This window comes from Palaemon carinicauda, chromosome 26 (assembly GCF_036898095.1).
Source record: "Palaemon carinicauda isolate YSFRI2023 chromosome 26, ASM3689809v2, whole genome shotgun sequence".
NCBI classification, from domain to species: Eukaryota; Metazoa; Arthropoda; class Malacostraca; order Decapoda; family Palaemonidae; genus Palaemon; species Palaemon carinicauda.
In genome coordinates, this window is record NC_090750.1 from 77,155,164 (window position 1) to 77,169,557 (window position 14,394).

A 14,394-nucleotide genomic window follows, 5' to 3' on the forward strand; every position below is an offset into this window, starting at 1 on the left:
CCTTTTAGCTCACTTCAGTTCTTGATTATCCCTAAGTTTTGTCAGAACTAAGTACAGTACAGTATAAATGTGACTCGGTGTAAAAAATATCAAGTAGGCTTGGGAAAGCACATGTAGGCTGTAAGCAAAGATAACTAATTACAGGACAGACTTAAATGTCAAACTATCAAGATAGTTTTGATGTCTGATAAATAATCTCTTCTTATTGTATGCCCGAGAATATAAGATTGACTTGTCCCAATTACAGTACTGTATTAATTTGAGTACTCATATAGTTGTGGTTAAATTTTCAAAATATCTTATTTCTTATGGATTTAAACCCCCAATGTAAGTCCCTTAGATAAGAACGATATGCCTTCCAAGTCGGTTCTCAAGTCCAACATAATTAGCCTAGGTATTATAGGTATTCATTCAGTTCATAACCCCCACCCCTCCCCCCTTTCATTATTTTCAGTCAGCTGACATTGCAACTGCTAGTGAGCATTTATATTATTATTATTATTATTATTACTATCCAAGCTACAACCCTAGTTGGAAAAGCAAGATGCTATAAGCCCAGGGGCTCCAACAGGGAAAAATAGCCCAGTGAGGAAAGGAAATAAGGAAATAAATAAATGAAGAGAACAAATTAACAATAAATCGTTCTAAAAAAAGTAACAACGTCAAAACAGACATGTCACATATAAACTATAAACAACATCAAAAACAAATATGTCATAAATAAACTATATAAAGACTCATGTCCGCCTGGTCAACAAAAAAGCATTTGCTCCAACTTTGAACTTTTGAAGTTCTACTGATTCAACTACCCGATTAGGAAGATCATTCCACAACTTGGTAACAGCTGGAATAAAACTTCTAGAGTACTGCGTAGTATTGAGCCTCATGATGGAGAAGGCCTGGCTATTAGAATTAACTGCCTGCCTAGTATTACGAACAGGATAGAATTGTCCAGGGAGATCTGAATGTAAAGGATGGTCAGAGTTATGAAACATCTTATGCAACATGCATAATGAACTAATTGAACTAAGATATGTATCAAGAACTCCTGCTGCCATTTGTAAATACCTGTACTGTAATGAAATACTTTTAAAAAAGAAATGAGTTTATGATTATTTTATTTTGCCCTTTTCCTCTCATGTAGTTTGTTCCTACATATATGCAAACCATCGTACTGCTTGCTGCCTCGTTTGGCTGTTCAAGTGTTTTGCCTCTGCTTTCAGATTAAATAAATGTGCTCGGTGATTGTCATATTCAAGGGATATATGAAAGGAAGAAGACATGGTATTTGTATTTCAAATAAACTGTAGATGTGTGACAGTTTTCTGTGTAAACATACTGTTATTTACAACGTACTTGTACCTGTTGGGCAGAATATATGTTGGCGTCAGATAAGATAAACCTAAAGAAATTGGAATTCTTGAGACGTCGCTACTGCTGTGTTTACTGTAATATGCTTTTGAAATACCCAAGTCAAATATGTGTGTAGTAAGTAACAAAGTATTTGAAAACATTACAGTTGTATGAAATTGCTTTCTATTAGAAAACACACACTTTCTTTCATTTGCAGGCGGCGTAAAGGTGTTCAGCCATTGCTGTTTGATTTTATTTGCCAAAAAGCGGACGTCCTATATCGAGAGCGCCCTAAAACCTCGTATCCAGTAGAGCAGGACACTGATTTTGGTGTGAAAGGTAGGTTTTTTTCTGAGATATTTCCAAAAGGTATATCCTTGCTATTCCAGTGCATTTTAGGGACAATCCTTGCTGGATTAATCAAATCCCTGTATAGTATTTACAATAGTATTGAATATAGCCCAGTATATGTTAGGTAGGTAGAGTAAACTTTTAGGATATTTTTTTTCAATACAAACCTAATTTATTTAAATGAATCTTAACTGGTAGTCATCAACATATAATCATTGAAGGCATCAATCTCCTGACTTTTGACAACAAATTTTCTACCCCACTCTCTCTCCCATCTCCCTCTCCCCAGCGATGTCTAGTAGACATGAACCATAGCTAATAAACTACAGGCCCATTAATCCCAAGAAATTCATGTAATCTATATTGTCCACCTCGTGTGGACTTGCCTCTTCTGCTCTTACGTAAGTTGCGATTTTAAAAATAGCTAATCTGGTAATGGTAGAAGAGTTGGTGCTTCAATGGTAGGGATAGAGCCAAGTGAATCAGTAATAAACAGAAAAAAAAACAGTTGAATTGTTAATAGGGTAGCTGGTTAGTGCCATATAGTAAGAAGTTGGAAGCACCTTCCTTTTGCCTGTGCTAACTGCATAGATACTTTGGTATTCTGGCTAGTGATTAACCCTTTTACCCTCAAAGGACGTACTGGTACGTTTCACAAAACCCATCCCTTCACCCCCATGGACGTACCGGTACGTCCTTGCAAAAAAATGCTATAAAATTTGTTTTTTTTCATATTTTTTATATTTTTTTTTTTGAAAAAATTCAGGCATTTTCCAAGAGAATGAGACCAACCTGACCTCTCTATGACAAAAATTAAGGCTGTTAGAGCAATTTAAAAAAAATATACTGCAAAATGTGCTGGGAAACAAATAACCCCTTGGGGGTTAAGGGTTGGAAATTTCCAAAGAGCCTGGGGGTAAAAGGGTTAAGAGATGAAATCACAGTTCCCAACTTTATGGCAGGATTTTATAAATCTAATGGGAAAGTTAATAAGGTTTAGATTAATATATATCAAAGGATGAGCTTTTATATGCGGAGATTTTATGTGTTTGCATAAAATGTATCATTCACTCCTGCCAAATGTACAATTTCATATTGAATACTTTTTCTTGATAAACTTTTGTTATTGGAAATTAATAACTTGAAGGATTGTTCTTTTCACATTTCAGATCGGCGTGAGAATTTGCCAACTCTCGACCATTTCATGCAAATTCCTCGAGATTTAAAGAGAGATGTCTTTTTTAGGGTATGATGCATTCTCAAATTATGTGAATACAGTTTTGTACTCTTATACAGATGATCAAGTGAATTAAAAATTATGGCACACTGGAATTTTTGTTTTTTTATTTTGTTTTGCAACTTTACAGACCTAACCTATCATATTTCTCTCTTAATTTTCCAGACTGTAAAACAAGGTGATATATTGTTGGCTAGAGTGGATGTGCTCAAGGAAACAAGTCATCTAGTGACTATTTTAGCAATATTAAGTAATACACCAAGAGATTTTAATGGAGCTGACATCAGAGTAAGTTCTAAATTTTTTTTAGAATTCATTTAAAGAATTGTAAGTAGCAATTATATTATATGAGACTCTGGTTTTTAAGGCCTTTTCAGAATTTTGGAGTCCTGTTTTGCTAATCAGACTCTACAGTACTGTATAACTGTACTGTAGTCGTATATTGCAATTAATAGTTACCCGGTAGTTTAGAAAGAGATGTGGAATGAAAGGTGGTTTTATGATTTATGATAAGTGAGGAAACATTTGTAATACTGTAAGTTGAACCGTAGAAACATTAAAAACAAGTTTTTAACCCTTTTACCCCCAGGCTATTTGGAAATTTCCAACCCTTAACCCCCAGGGGGTTATTTTTTTCCCAGCACATTTTGCAGTATATTTTTTTTTTTCAAATTGCTCTAACAGCCTTAATTTCTGTCATAGAGAGGTCATGTTGGTCTCATTCTCTTGGAAAATGCCTGAATTTTCTCAAAAAATTATCAAAAATATGAAAAAAATAATTTTTATAGCATTTTTTTGCAAGGACGTACCGGTACGTCCATGGGGGTAAAGGGATGGCTTTTGTGAAACGTAGCAGTACGTCCTTTGGGGGTAAAAGGGTTAATCAAGGTGTACAAATTAAGGGATTTATTCCCAAGGTTCAGTAGTAGTTATCCTTCAGGTTTAGTTTCATTTTGCATCACAAAGTAAAATGATGACACTTGTTGACACTGAAAGTACTGCTTGCTTTTAAAATGACATAAAAAAACTATGGAATTCTTTGAAATGAAAAAAAATACATCCATAATTTTAACTTTGTCAATTTGTCCTCTTGATATCTTTTTGGAACAACTATACTGTATGACATTATCTACTATTATGTCACCAGAGAAAGAGAAAAACTGACTGAATGCCATACCAGATCTCTCTCTCTCTCTCTCTCTCTCTCTCTCTCTCTCTCTCTCTCTCTCTCTCTCTCTCTCTCTCTCTCTCTCTCTCTCTCTCTCATATACTGAAGCGATTCTTTTCATTTTAGGCTCAGCTACGTGACGAAGATACAAAGCCAGATCCTGATTTAATCGAAAATGGAAAGTGGCCCTTGAAGATTAAACTGTGTGTTGAAGTTCTTGCTGTAGACGTAAGTGATCAATATGTGTTGGTCGGCACGAAAGGTACAACACTTCCAAAAGATTCGGCTATTAAGTTAGGGAAGTATAATCAAGCTTCAAAACCACCAGCTCTCAGGTAATTATTCAGGCTTTGTTGTAAAGTTATAAAATACTAAGATATTTAGGCACAAATACAGTACTGCTAATGTTATATTCTTTAGTTACACATTTCAAGATATAGGTTACTGTATATGAAGCCAATATAAATTATAAATTTTTTGGATGATGCAGGCAGTAGGTTGGCCAGGGCACCAGCCACCCATTGAGATACTACCACTATAGGGATATGGGGTCCTTTGACTAGCCAGACAGTACTGCATTGTATCCTTCTCTCTTGTTACGGTTCCCCTTTGCTTACACATTCACCGAATAGTCGGGCCTATTCTTTACACATTCTCCTCTCTGTCCTCATACACCTGACAACACTGAGATTACCAAACAATTCTTCTTCACCCAGGAGGTTAATTACTACACTAATTATTCAGTGGCTACTTTCCTCTTGGTAAGGGTAGACGTGACTTTAGCTATGGTAAGCAGCTCTTCTAGGAGAAGGACACTCCAAAATCAAACCATTGTTCTGTAGTGTTGGGTAGTGCCATAGCCTCTGTACCATGGTCTTCCACTATCTTGGGGTAGTGTTCCCTTGCTTAAGGGTACGCTTGGGCACACTCTTCTTTCTAATTTCTCTTCCTCTTGTTTTGTTAAAGTTTTTATAGTGTATATAGGAAATATTTATTTTGATGTTATTACTCTTCTTAAGATATTTAAATTTAAATTTTCAATATTAAACTTACCCGATAATCATGTAGCGGTCAACTCCGTTGCCCGACAGAATTCTACGGAGGGGATACGCCAGCGATCGCTATACAAGAGGGGGGTGTACTTACAAGCGCCACCTGTGGCCAGGTACTGCAGTACTTCTTGTTGACACCACTTCAATTTTTCCTCTGTCGTGCTTCCGGCAAGACGTTCATGGATACGCTTATAATTTTGGAGTCTTGTTCACGGTTTTTGGTGAAGTATTGCTCTAAGATTTCAGCTTTCGCTATTCAGGAAGTTTTATTATTAGCTTAGCTAGCTTTTGGAATTAATTTGATTATTTATGGTGACGAAGAGAGTATGAACTCTCTTTCACCTTTAAATGGCCGACCCTTCCCTTAGACGGAAGTGTTGGTGTCTAAGAGAGTATAGACTCTCTTTCTTAATTTTGCTTAACAAAAGTTATAGATTTTTTTTTTTTTTTTTTATCTCTCCGCCTTTTATAGGCCTCTTCGATTAACTTCCTTTTTTTTATAAACTTATTAAAATTAATTTTTATATTTGTTTATATTCGACCTTTCCTAATAGTAGGCGGTCTTTTCTTGGTACCGAAGTTAATTAACATTGAGCCCGTCATTTCGGTTTTACCTGTTAACATATTATGCTATTTTTTTGAAAGAATTTCTTTGATAGTCTCGTACTGTTTTCAAAGTTGAACTAACGTTTTGTTTTGTCTCTGCAGTTGTTGACGTTCAGAACGTTCAACTTGCGCTCTATCGTTACGATAGAGAGAGAATTTTCACGGTGTCACGTTGCAGTAAGAGTAACCATTTCTAACGTTTTGTTCATTCTTTCTTAGCTTAATGGTTTTAATTCTAATAAAGGAACTTTTTATTTGGGAAATATTTCAGTTTTTTTCCTTTAACAATAATATGTTTTAATGATATATATGATTGGGCTCTTCTCTCAGGTTCTAAGTCAAGAGAGAGAGAGAGAGAGAGATAGAGGCGGAGGGAGAGAGAGCTGGATAAACGTTTCGTTCAAGCGAGTAACGTTGTTATCGTTTTTGCTCTTCTCCCTAGTCTCTTTAGGGGAAGAAGGTAAACGTTTCATGAGTTTTATTCTTGTTCTCAAGCTTTATGCGGTGAGAGATTTTAAACGTAGTTTATTTGATCTAGTGTTTAGTCTCTTTCCAGCCACTGAATTATTTATCTTTCATTAGATTTTTCTGTTACATTGTAATTCTGTTTTCGCAATTACTAACTTTTAAGGAAGGATAGAATTGCGTGTTTCAGGTACAAACCACTTAAAGTTTCGAGTTCAGTGAAATAAGTGCAAACAGAAAATCAAAAGTGATTAGCGCAAAGTGTGTCAGTGTTGTGCGTGAGGGTACTTCTGTGCGTGCCAGTCGTCCTCCCAGTCCGGGACCTCTTGCAAGCTCCCAAGCCCAGGGGAGAAGCAATGTCGAAGGGCAAAAGGGTTCGGCAGGCCTTGATCGGCGCACAGAAGTATCCTCGGTGGTTGCGGGCGTGTCTTACAGAGACCGTCACTCCCACCCGCAGACGATTGAGCCCGTCTTTTACTCGTCTGCAGAAGAAATGTCAGGGAGAAAACGCTGGACTCAGGTCTCAAGACCTCTCAAACGCAAAGTCCAGACCTCAAGAGTTCTACAACCTAATTGCAGTCATTGGATTAGCTCTGACTCTCCGCAGTCATCAGGTGACTGCACACCTCCTAAGAGAGGTAAGGTGATGCCGCAACAGACCTCATCTTCTGTTAAGGCTTTGCCTCAGCAGACCTTAGCGTCTGTCGACCCCAAGATGACTTTGCTGCAGTCCATGCAGTCACAGCTTGCGGTCTTAATGCGTGAGTGTCAGGCTGAGAAGGTTACACCTCCTCCTGCGATCGCTCCGCCTCACCGCAGTCCAGTCTGCCAGGCGTACGAAGTTGAGGTTCCTCAGGATACCTTACCGCGTACTGAGTTGCCAGTTACCAGCGGTGTGCAGCAACCTCCGCCTTCCTTAAGGCAACCTCAGCAATGGGAGCAGGAGTCTTATGCCTTACTTCCTCCGCTTCCGCCTGCGGTTCCACCAGCGAGGCATCAATCTCTTGAGGTACGACAACCTCTTCCATCCATGAGGCAGCCACCTCAGCACTCGCTGCAGCGACCTCAACCCTCCTCAAGGCGAGAGCCTCAACTCCTTAGGCTAGCAGCTCAGGAACCTCAACTCGCGAGACAAGAACTGCGTTCTGCGCAGCCGCTACCTCAACTCTCGCAGCTCACACCTCAGGAACCTCAACTCGTTCCTCAGGAACCTGCTACTGCGCATCCGCTACCCTTACAGCAAGCGCAACTCTTGAGACAAGAAACTCATGCTAGGAGTCAGCCACCTCAACGCATGCATCTGCCACTTTCTCCTCAACTTGAGCCTTTCCCATTCAACTTTGAAATAACAAATGACAATAATAACACCTCATTACTTTCATAACTTGCATTCGTAATCATATACATGTATGCCTACACAAACATTATGATAATGGAGGTTATTCGTATTACTTAAATAAAAAATATATATGTATTCCTTGCAATATATTTTTAACAAATCGCTAATATAGCAAAATATCTTCATAACAAAATGAATCATGAGTTATGAATGTAATGTAAATATTATGTTGATATTAAAACCCCATGCAAGCATGCATGAAGTAATGCAGTGTTGCCAACAGGGCGAGTTTCCCTGTCCTGAGGTGAAGTAGATTATAGATCGTATATTTAGTGCAGCTTAATTCTACGATTATCATGCCTGCTTTCAAATTCATCAACAAAACAGTCTAAATCAATTCCCTCGGCAAGTGCACTTTCATGGACAGTAATGCGATATTACTCAATCTAGCACTGGTCATGGAATTTCTGAGAAATGTTACACGCCATGCAACATGCTCTGCTTCTCTTACAGCATGCTCTACATACAGCATGCTCTGCATACAGCATGCTCTACATACAGCATGCTCTGCATACCTTACCGCATGCTTCTCAGTCACACATCTTTGGTTGTTGCCAACTCACTAGACTGTCAAGCAGTTTCATAACGTTGCCTTCTAGTCTGCTGCTTTTGCACCAGTGAAACCCTCACTGAGAGAACTTAGCTTTTCTCGGATATGGTCCCTGTAGATGAGAAAGTGCTTTTCTCCCTCCTTCTGATATTCCCTTGAGGACTCTGTCATTTGGAGAGGAGCCTTTTGCTGCGTAGCCTCCTATGGACTTTTATTTAAGCATAACATGCTTCCAGGGAAGGTAATGGTTCCACTTCAGTCGCTAACCCCGTCTGTTACCACACCTGCTCCCATAGACCTTGAGCTGTGTTGCAAGACATGCAGTCCAAGCTTAGTCCTTGTTAGAGGATTTTTTGTTTACGGAGTCAGTGTGTCACTGGGAAGACGTTCAACAACCAGCAGAAGTGACTTGTTGTGACGCAGTGCGACAACCTCAGCAACCCGATAAGGAGTTGTCTATACGACCCAGACAGTCTAGACAGCTTCGGGTTGTCACTGTACTTCCTCGCTTCCCCATGGTTGACAGTTCACAGACTGTGCAGCAGTACCATGATCTTGTGTCCGGCTCCGTCAGACGACTGGCTTTTAAGAGCTCCCACAAGTCGTCGCTGTCTGGAGATTCTCAGATGGATTATGGATCTGACCAAGGAACTGGGCCTCCTGGTCAATTTTGAGGAGTCTCAGCTCGTCCCATCCCAGACCATTGTCTACCTGGGTATGGATCTTCAGAGTCGAGCTTTTCGGGCTTTTCCGTCGGCCCCAAGGATCTTCCAAGCCCTAGAATGCATCCAGAGCATGCTGAGAAGGAACCGATGCTCAGTCAGGTAGTGGATGAGTCTAACAGGGACACTTTCATCGCTGGCCCTGTTCATCGTGTTAGGGAGACTCCACCTCCCCCCCCTTCAGTATCATCTAGCTGCTCACTGGATAAAGGACATGACGCTAGAGACGGTCTCAGTTCTTGTTTCCGAAGAGAGGAGGTCTTCTCTCGCGTGGTGTAAGAACAGCTTTCTTCTCAAGGAAGTCTACTTTTGGCTGTTCAGAAACCCGACCGCCGTCTCCTCTCGGACGCATCAGACACGGGCTGGGGTGCGACTTTGGACGGACAGGAATGCTCGGGAACATGGAATCAGGAGCAAAGGACACTTCACATCAATTGCAAGGAGTTGTTGGCGGTTCTTCTGGCCTTGATAAACTTCAAGTCCCTCCAGCTTAACAAGGTGGTGGAGGTGGACTCTGACAACACCACAGCCCTGGCTTACATCTTCAAGCAGGGAGGGACTCTTTCGTGGAAGTTGTTCTAGATCGCAAGGGACCTCCTCATCTGGTCAAAAGATCGAAAGCTCACGCTGGTAACGAGGTTCATTCAGGGCGGTATGAATGTCATGGCAGATCGCCTCAGCCGGAAGGGTCAGGTCATCCCCACAGAGTGGACCCTTCACAAGAGTGTTTGCAGCAGACTTTGGGCCCTGTGGGGTCAGCCAACCTTAGATCTGTTCGCTACCTCGATAACCTAGAGACTCCTGTTGTATTGTTCTCCGATTCCAGACCCAGCAGCAGTTCACGTGGATGCTTTTCTGCTGGATTGGTCCCATCTCGACCTGTATGCATTCCCGCCGTTTTAGATTGTCAACAGGGTACTTCAGAAGTTCTCCTCTCGCAAAGGGACACGGCTGACGTGGATTGGCTCCGCTCTGGCCCGCGAGAGAATGGTTCATAGAGGTACTGCAATGGCTGGTCGACATTCCCAGGACTCTTCCTCTAGGAGTGAACCTTCTACGTCAACCTCACGTAAAGAAGGTACACCCAAACCTCCACGCTCTTCGTCTGACTGCCTTCAGACTTTCGAAAGACTCTCAAGAGCTAGGGACTTTTCGAAGGAGGCAGCCAGAGCGTTTGCCAGAGCAAGGAGAACATCCACTCTCAGAATCTATCAGTCTCAAAGGGAAGTCTTCCGTAGCTGGTACAAGACCAATGCAGTTTCCTCAACCAGTACCACTGTAACCCAGATTGCTGACTTCCTGTTACATCTAAGGAAAGTAAGATCCCTTTCAGCTCCTACGATCAAGGGTTACAGAAGTATGTTGGCAGCGGTTTTCCGCCACAGAGGCTTGGATCTTTCCACCAACAAAGATCTACAGGACCTCCCTAGGTCTTTTGAGACCTCAAAGGAACGTCGGTTGTCCACTCCAGGCTGGAATCTAGACGTGGTCCTAAGGTTCCTTATGTCATCAAGATTTGAACCTCTCCAATCAGCCTCTTTTTAGGACCTCACATTAAAAACTCTTTTCTTCGTGTGCTTGACAACAGCTAGAAGAGTAAGTGAGATCCACGCCTTCAGCAGGATCATTGTTTTCACATCTGAAACGGCTACATGTTCCTTGCAGCTCGGTTTTTGCTAAACGAGCTTCCTTCACGTCCTTGGCCTAAGTCGTTCGAGATCCCAAGCCTGTCCAACTTGGTGGGGAATGAACTGGAGAGAGTACTTTGCCCAGTTAGAGCTCTTAGGTACTATCTAAAAAGGTCTTAACCTTTACGAGGACAATCAGAAGCCTTATGGTGTGCTATCAAGAAACCTTCTTTCCCAAGTTCTAAGAACTCAGTTTCTTACTATTCAGGCTTCTGATTAGAGAAGCACATTCTCATCTGAAGGAAGAAGACCTTGCTTTGCTGAAGGTAAGGACACATGAAGTGGGAGCTGTGGCTACTTCAGTGGCCTTCAAACAGAACCATTCTCTGCAGAGTGTTATGGATGCAACCTATTGGAGAAGCAAGTCAGTGTTCGCATCATTCTATCTCAAAGATGTCCAGTCTCTTTACGAGTACTGCTACACCCTGGGACCATTCGTAGCAACGAATGCAGTAGTAGGCGAGGGCTCAGCCACTACATTCCCATAATCCCATAACCTTTTAACCTTTCTCTTGAATACTTTTTATGGGTTGTACGGTCGGCTAAGAAGCCTTCCACATCCTTATTGATTTGGCGGGTGGTCAATTCTTTCTTGAGAAGCGCCGAGGTTAAAGGTTGTGATGAGGTCCTTTAGTATGGGTTGCAGCCCTTGATACTTCAGCACCTTAGAGTTGTTCAGCCTCCTAAGAGGAACGCTGCGCTCAGTAAGGAAGACGAACTTATTTAAGGCAGAGTAATGGCTCAAGTCGACTTCCTTACCAGGTACTTGTAATTTCATTGTTATTTTGAATAACTGATAATATGAAATACGGGATACTTAGCTTCTTGATATACATGTACACTGGTTTTCACCCACCTCCCTGGGTGTGAATCAGCTACATGATTATCGGGTAAGTTTAATATTGAAAAATGTTATTTTCATTAGTAAAATAAATTTTTGAATATACTTACCCGATAATCATGATTTAATTGACCCACCCTTCCTCCCCATAGAACCAGTGGACCGAGGAAAAATTGAAGTGGTGTCAACAAGAAGTACTGCAGTACCTGGCCACAGGTGGCGCTTGTGAGTACACCCCCCTCTTGTATAGCGATCGCTGGCGTATCCCTTCCGTAGAATTCTGTCGGGCAACGGAGTTGACAGCTACATGATTATCGGGTAAGTATATTCAAAAATTTATTTTACTAATGAAAATAACATTTTTCCTTGTTTCCTTCCCTCACTGGGCTATTTTCCCTGTTGGAGCCCCTGGGCTTATAGCATCCTGCTTTTCCAACTAGGGTTGTAGCTTCGCAAGTGATAATAATAATAATTATGGGGATGAAGGGAAATAAGGATGCTTATAATTCTAAAAAAATTGCACTGACTATGATTAGATCAAAGATAACTATTTTTATGTCATTCATGTCATTATTTGTACCTTACGGTATATTGTGTGGTATTTCTGTGCAGTTAATTTCATCAAAACCCATCAATCATTTATTTGCCAACATTCATGGACTGGAGTGTCCACAGAGCCATAGTCTTGCTTTTATAACAGAGAGGGATATGGTATTCCATCAGTGCATGCAGCACCAGGAATCATTGTTTGAAGATTTCCAATGAGCAGTAGAAGCAAGGAACAATGTCCTAGAGATTGAACTTGTGTGCATATGACCTGCACCATAGCTCCCTCTCTTTAACATGTGAGACCTGGCAAAACAAGGCAGTGGATGCTGATGACTTAACAGGTAGAACCTTATATCTCATGAAGCTTTGCCTGCCATTCTCTCCATTTCAGCTGTGGAAGGCCTTATTGTCATTTGCACCTTCAGGATATCCCTCTTCCAGATGATCATCCCATAGACTCCAGTAGGATATCCCTCTTCTAGGTGCTCATCCCATAGACTCCAGTCTCCACTCTTTCTACTCCCATCTATTGTCCCAGCCCTCACTTAGCCCTTGTTGATGACCTTTTATGTCAAGACACTGCAGTAGCTAGTGTCTGAGTACCTGTTATAGCCTGCAGTTGTTATTGATTTATTATTTGACATAAGACGAATATCCTTGGTCATCACTTTTCATGAGATCTGGACAAGAAAAAAAAAAAAAACTGAAGTGATGGTTGGAAGAAACTCAATTTAAGTTTGATGAGTTTGTATGAAAAAATTAATTTAGTTTGATTAAAAACTTTGTGTCATCCAACAACCATGTTTCACATAAACCAAATCTTTGATGGGCTATTTATTTTCCTGTTGTGATGAAAGGATTTAAGTACTGTATCCCGGAAGAACTTGCAGTGTACTACTAGTGGATTAATATTATTTTTGGATAAAATACAGTAGAGTTGAAGGAACGTTTGATGACCACATATGCGTACATAGATGGTTGATGGTTTCTTTGAAAAATTTATTTTGTAAAAATTAATTTTTGTTTATTGGTGAATCTTTAAGTTTTGATAATTTAATTTTTGTAGTCATTTATAGTAAACATTGAATAAAGAATATCTTTACAGGTTAATAGAGAGTAGAAAAGTTTCATATTCTCAAGCATTAAGAAGATTAAAGACTTTCAATAATCCAAGATCAGTCAAGCATCTAGCTGGGAAGTTAGGCATTGACTTATATCACCATTCATCGTTAATGACAACTCTTAGGTAAGTTTTTATTGCTCCTATGCATGTCTAAACCCTTTATCCATTGAAATAGGAAATGTCTTCAGCAAAGCTGGACGGCCATTGAATTAGTTGACAAGGTGATTCGTATGGCTGAGTACCCCACCCACTTTTCTGTCAGACTTTTCACTTTGGGGAAAAGCAGTCTGTATTTTGAAGAACGAAAGGTCTGTATATGCGTAGGAACAAAAATTTTTTAAAGATGGATTTGTATTTTTAAAGGTTAAAAGGTCACTCATGAATGGTAGAGAGACGGGACAGTGACAATGCCCTAGACACTGACCATATACTGTATCCTTATGATCAGCATCCAAGCCCATTCTCCACCCAGGCTAAGACCAGGAAAGGCCAGGTAATGGCTGCTAATGACTTAGCTGGTAGACCTATAGGCTCTCCCAAATCCTCCTTCCTTAGCTCACAAGTATGGTAGAGTTGCAGACACTACAAGAAACTATCGAGCTAGAGCGGGACTTCAACTCTAGCCCAGCAGTCACGAGGCAGTGATGTTTCTTAGTTATACAAATCTGAGTCGTTTAGAATTAAATTTTCCATCTCAACCTCCTCCCCTCTCAATCCTGAGTCGAAGGTCAAATGTGAAGAATCTTTGACAGGAAAGTTTGCTGGGTTACTTGCCCGTATCTCACCACATGTTGTTAACTACCTCATTAAAAGGGTTCATTGACCATTCCAGCTTTGCTAAGATGTTCTCTTATTTTAAAGGACACTTTAATATACTTATAGAATTTGTTATTTTTGGTATTATTCATCTGGGGTGTCTAATGTTTTTAGAATTGCTAACTATTTTAGATTTCACCTACACTAATCTAGCATGTGTAGCTTAATTTAATTCTGATACTGGTAATCAAAATGTTCCTTACATATTGACTAATCATCAAAGATTGTAGTCTATTAACATTTATTTGCCTGAATTGTTATGTTATTAGAAAAAGGAGTACTTTAGTTTATTTACTTGTGAGACACCCTTTTTTCATTTAGCATAGCTCATTCCTTTTGTGGTCAGTAACTTTGAGAAACCTTTTTTGAACACAATTGCTATAATAAAACACAATTAGATCCTATTAGACGTAAAATTCTCAGGTACATATGTAGAAGAATAGAGAGTGGTGATATTTGTAAATTGCTGTCATG

The 14,394-nt window shown here is 40.2% G+C and overlaps 1 protein-coding gene across 2 annotated transcripts in view; it reads left to right on the plus strand.

The window, feature by feature from the left end:
- The window catches only part of LOC137619602 (tetratricopeptide repeat protein 14-like), a 78,109-nt gene that overhangs the window by 18,367 nt on the left and 45,348 nt on the right, over positions 1-14,394 (plus strand). For both annotated transcript variants that reach the window (XM_068349784.1, XM_068349785.1), the window contains exons 3-7: positions 1,571-1,692; positions 2,874-2,950; positions 3,107-3,229; positions 4,236-4,444; positions 13,087-13,227. In XM_068349784.1, coding sequence (XP_068205885.1) covers positions 1,571-1,692; positions 2,874-2,950; positions 3,107-3,229; positions 4,236-4,444; positions 13,087-13,227 — 672 coding nt within the window. The remainder of the gene's footprint in view (positions 1-1,570; positions 1,693-2,873; positions 2,951-3,106; positions 3,230-4,235; positions 4,445-13,086; positions 13,228-14,394) is intronic.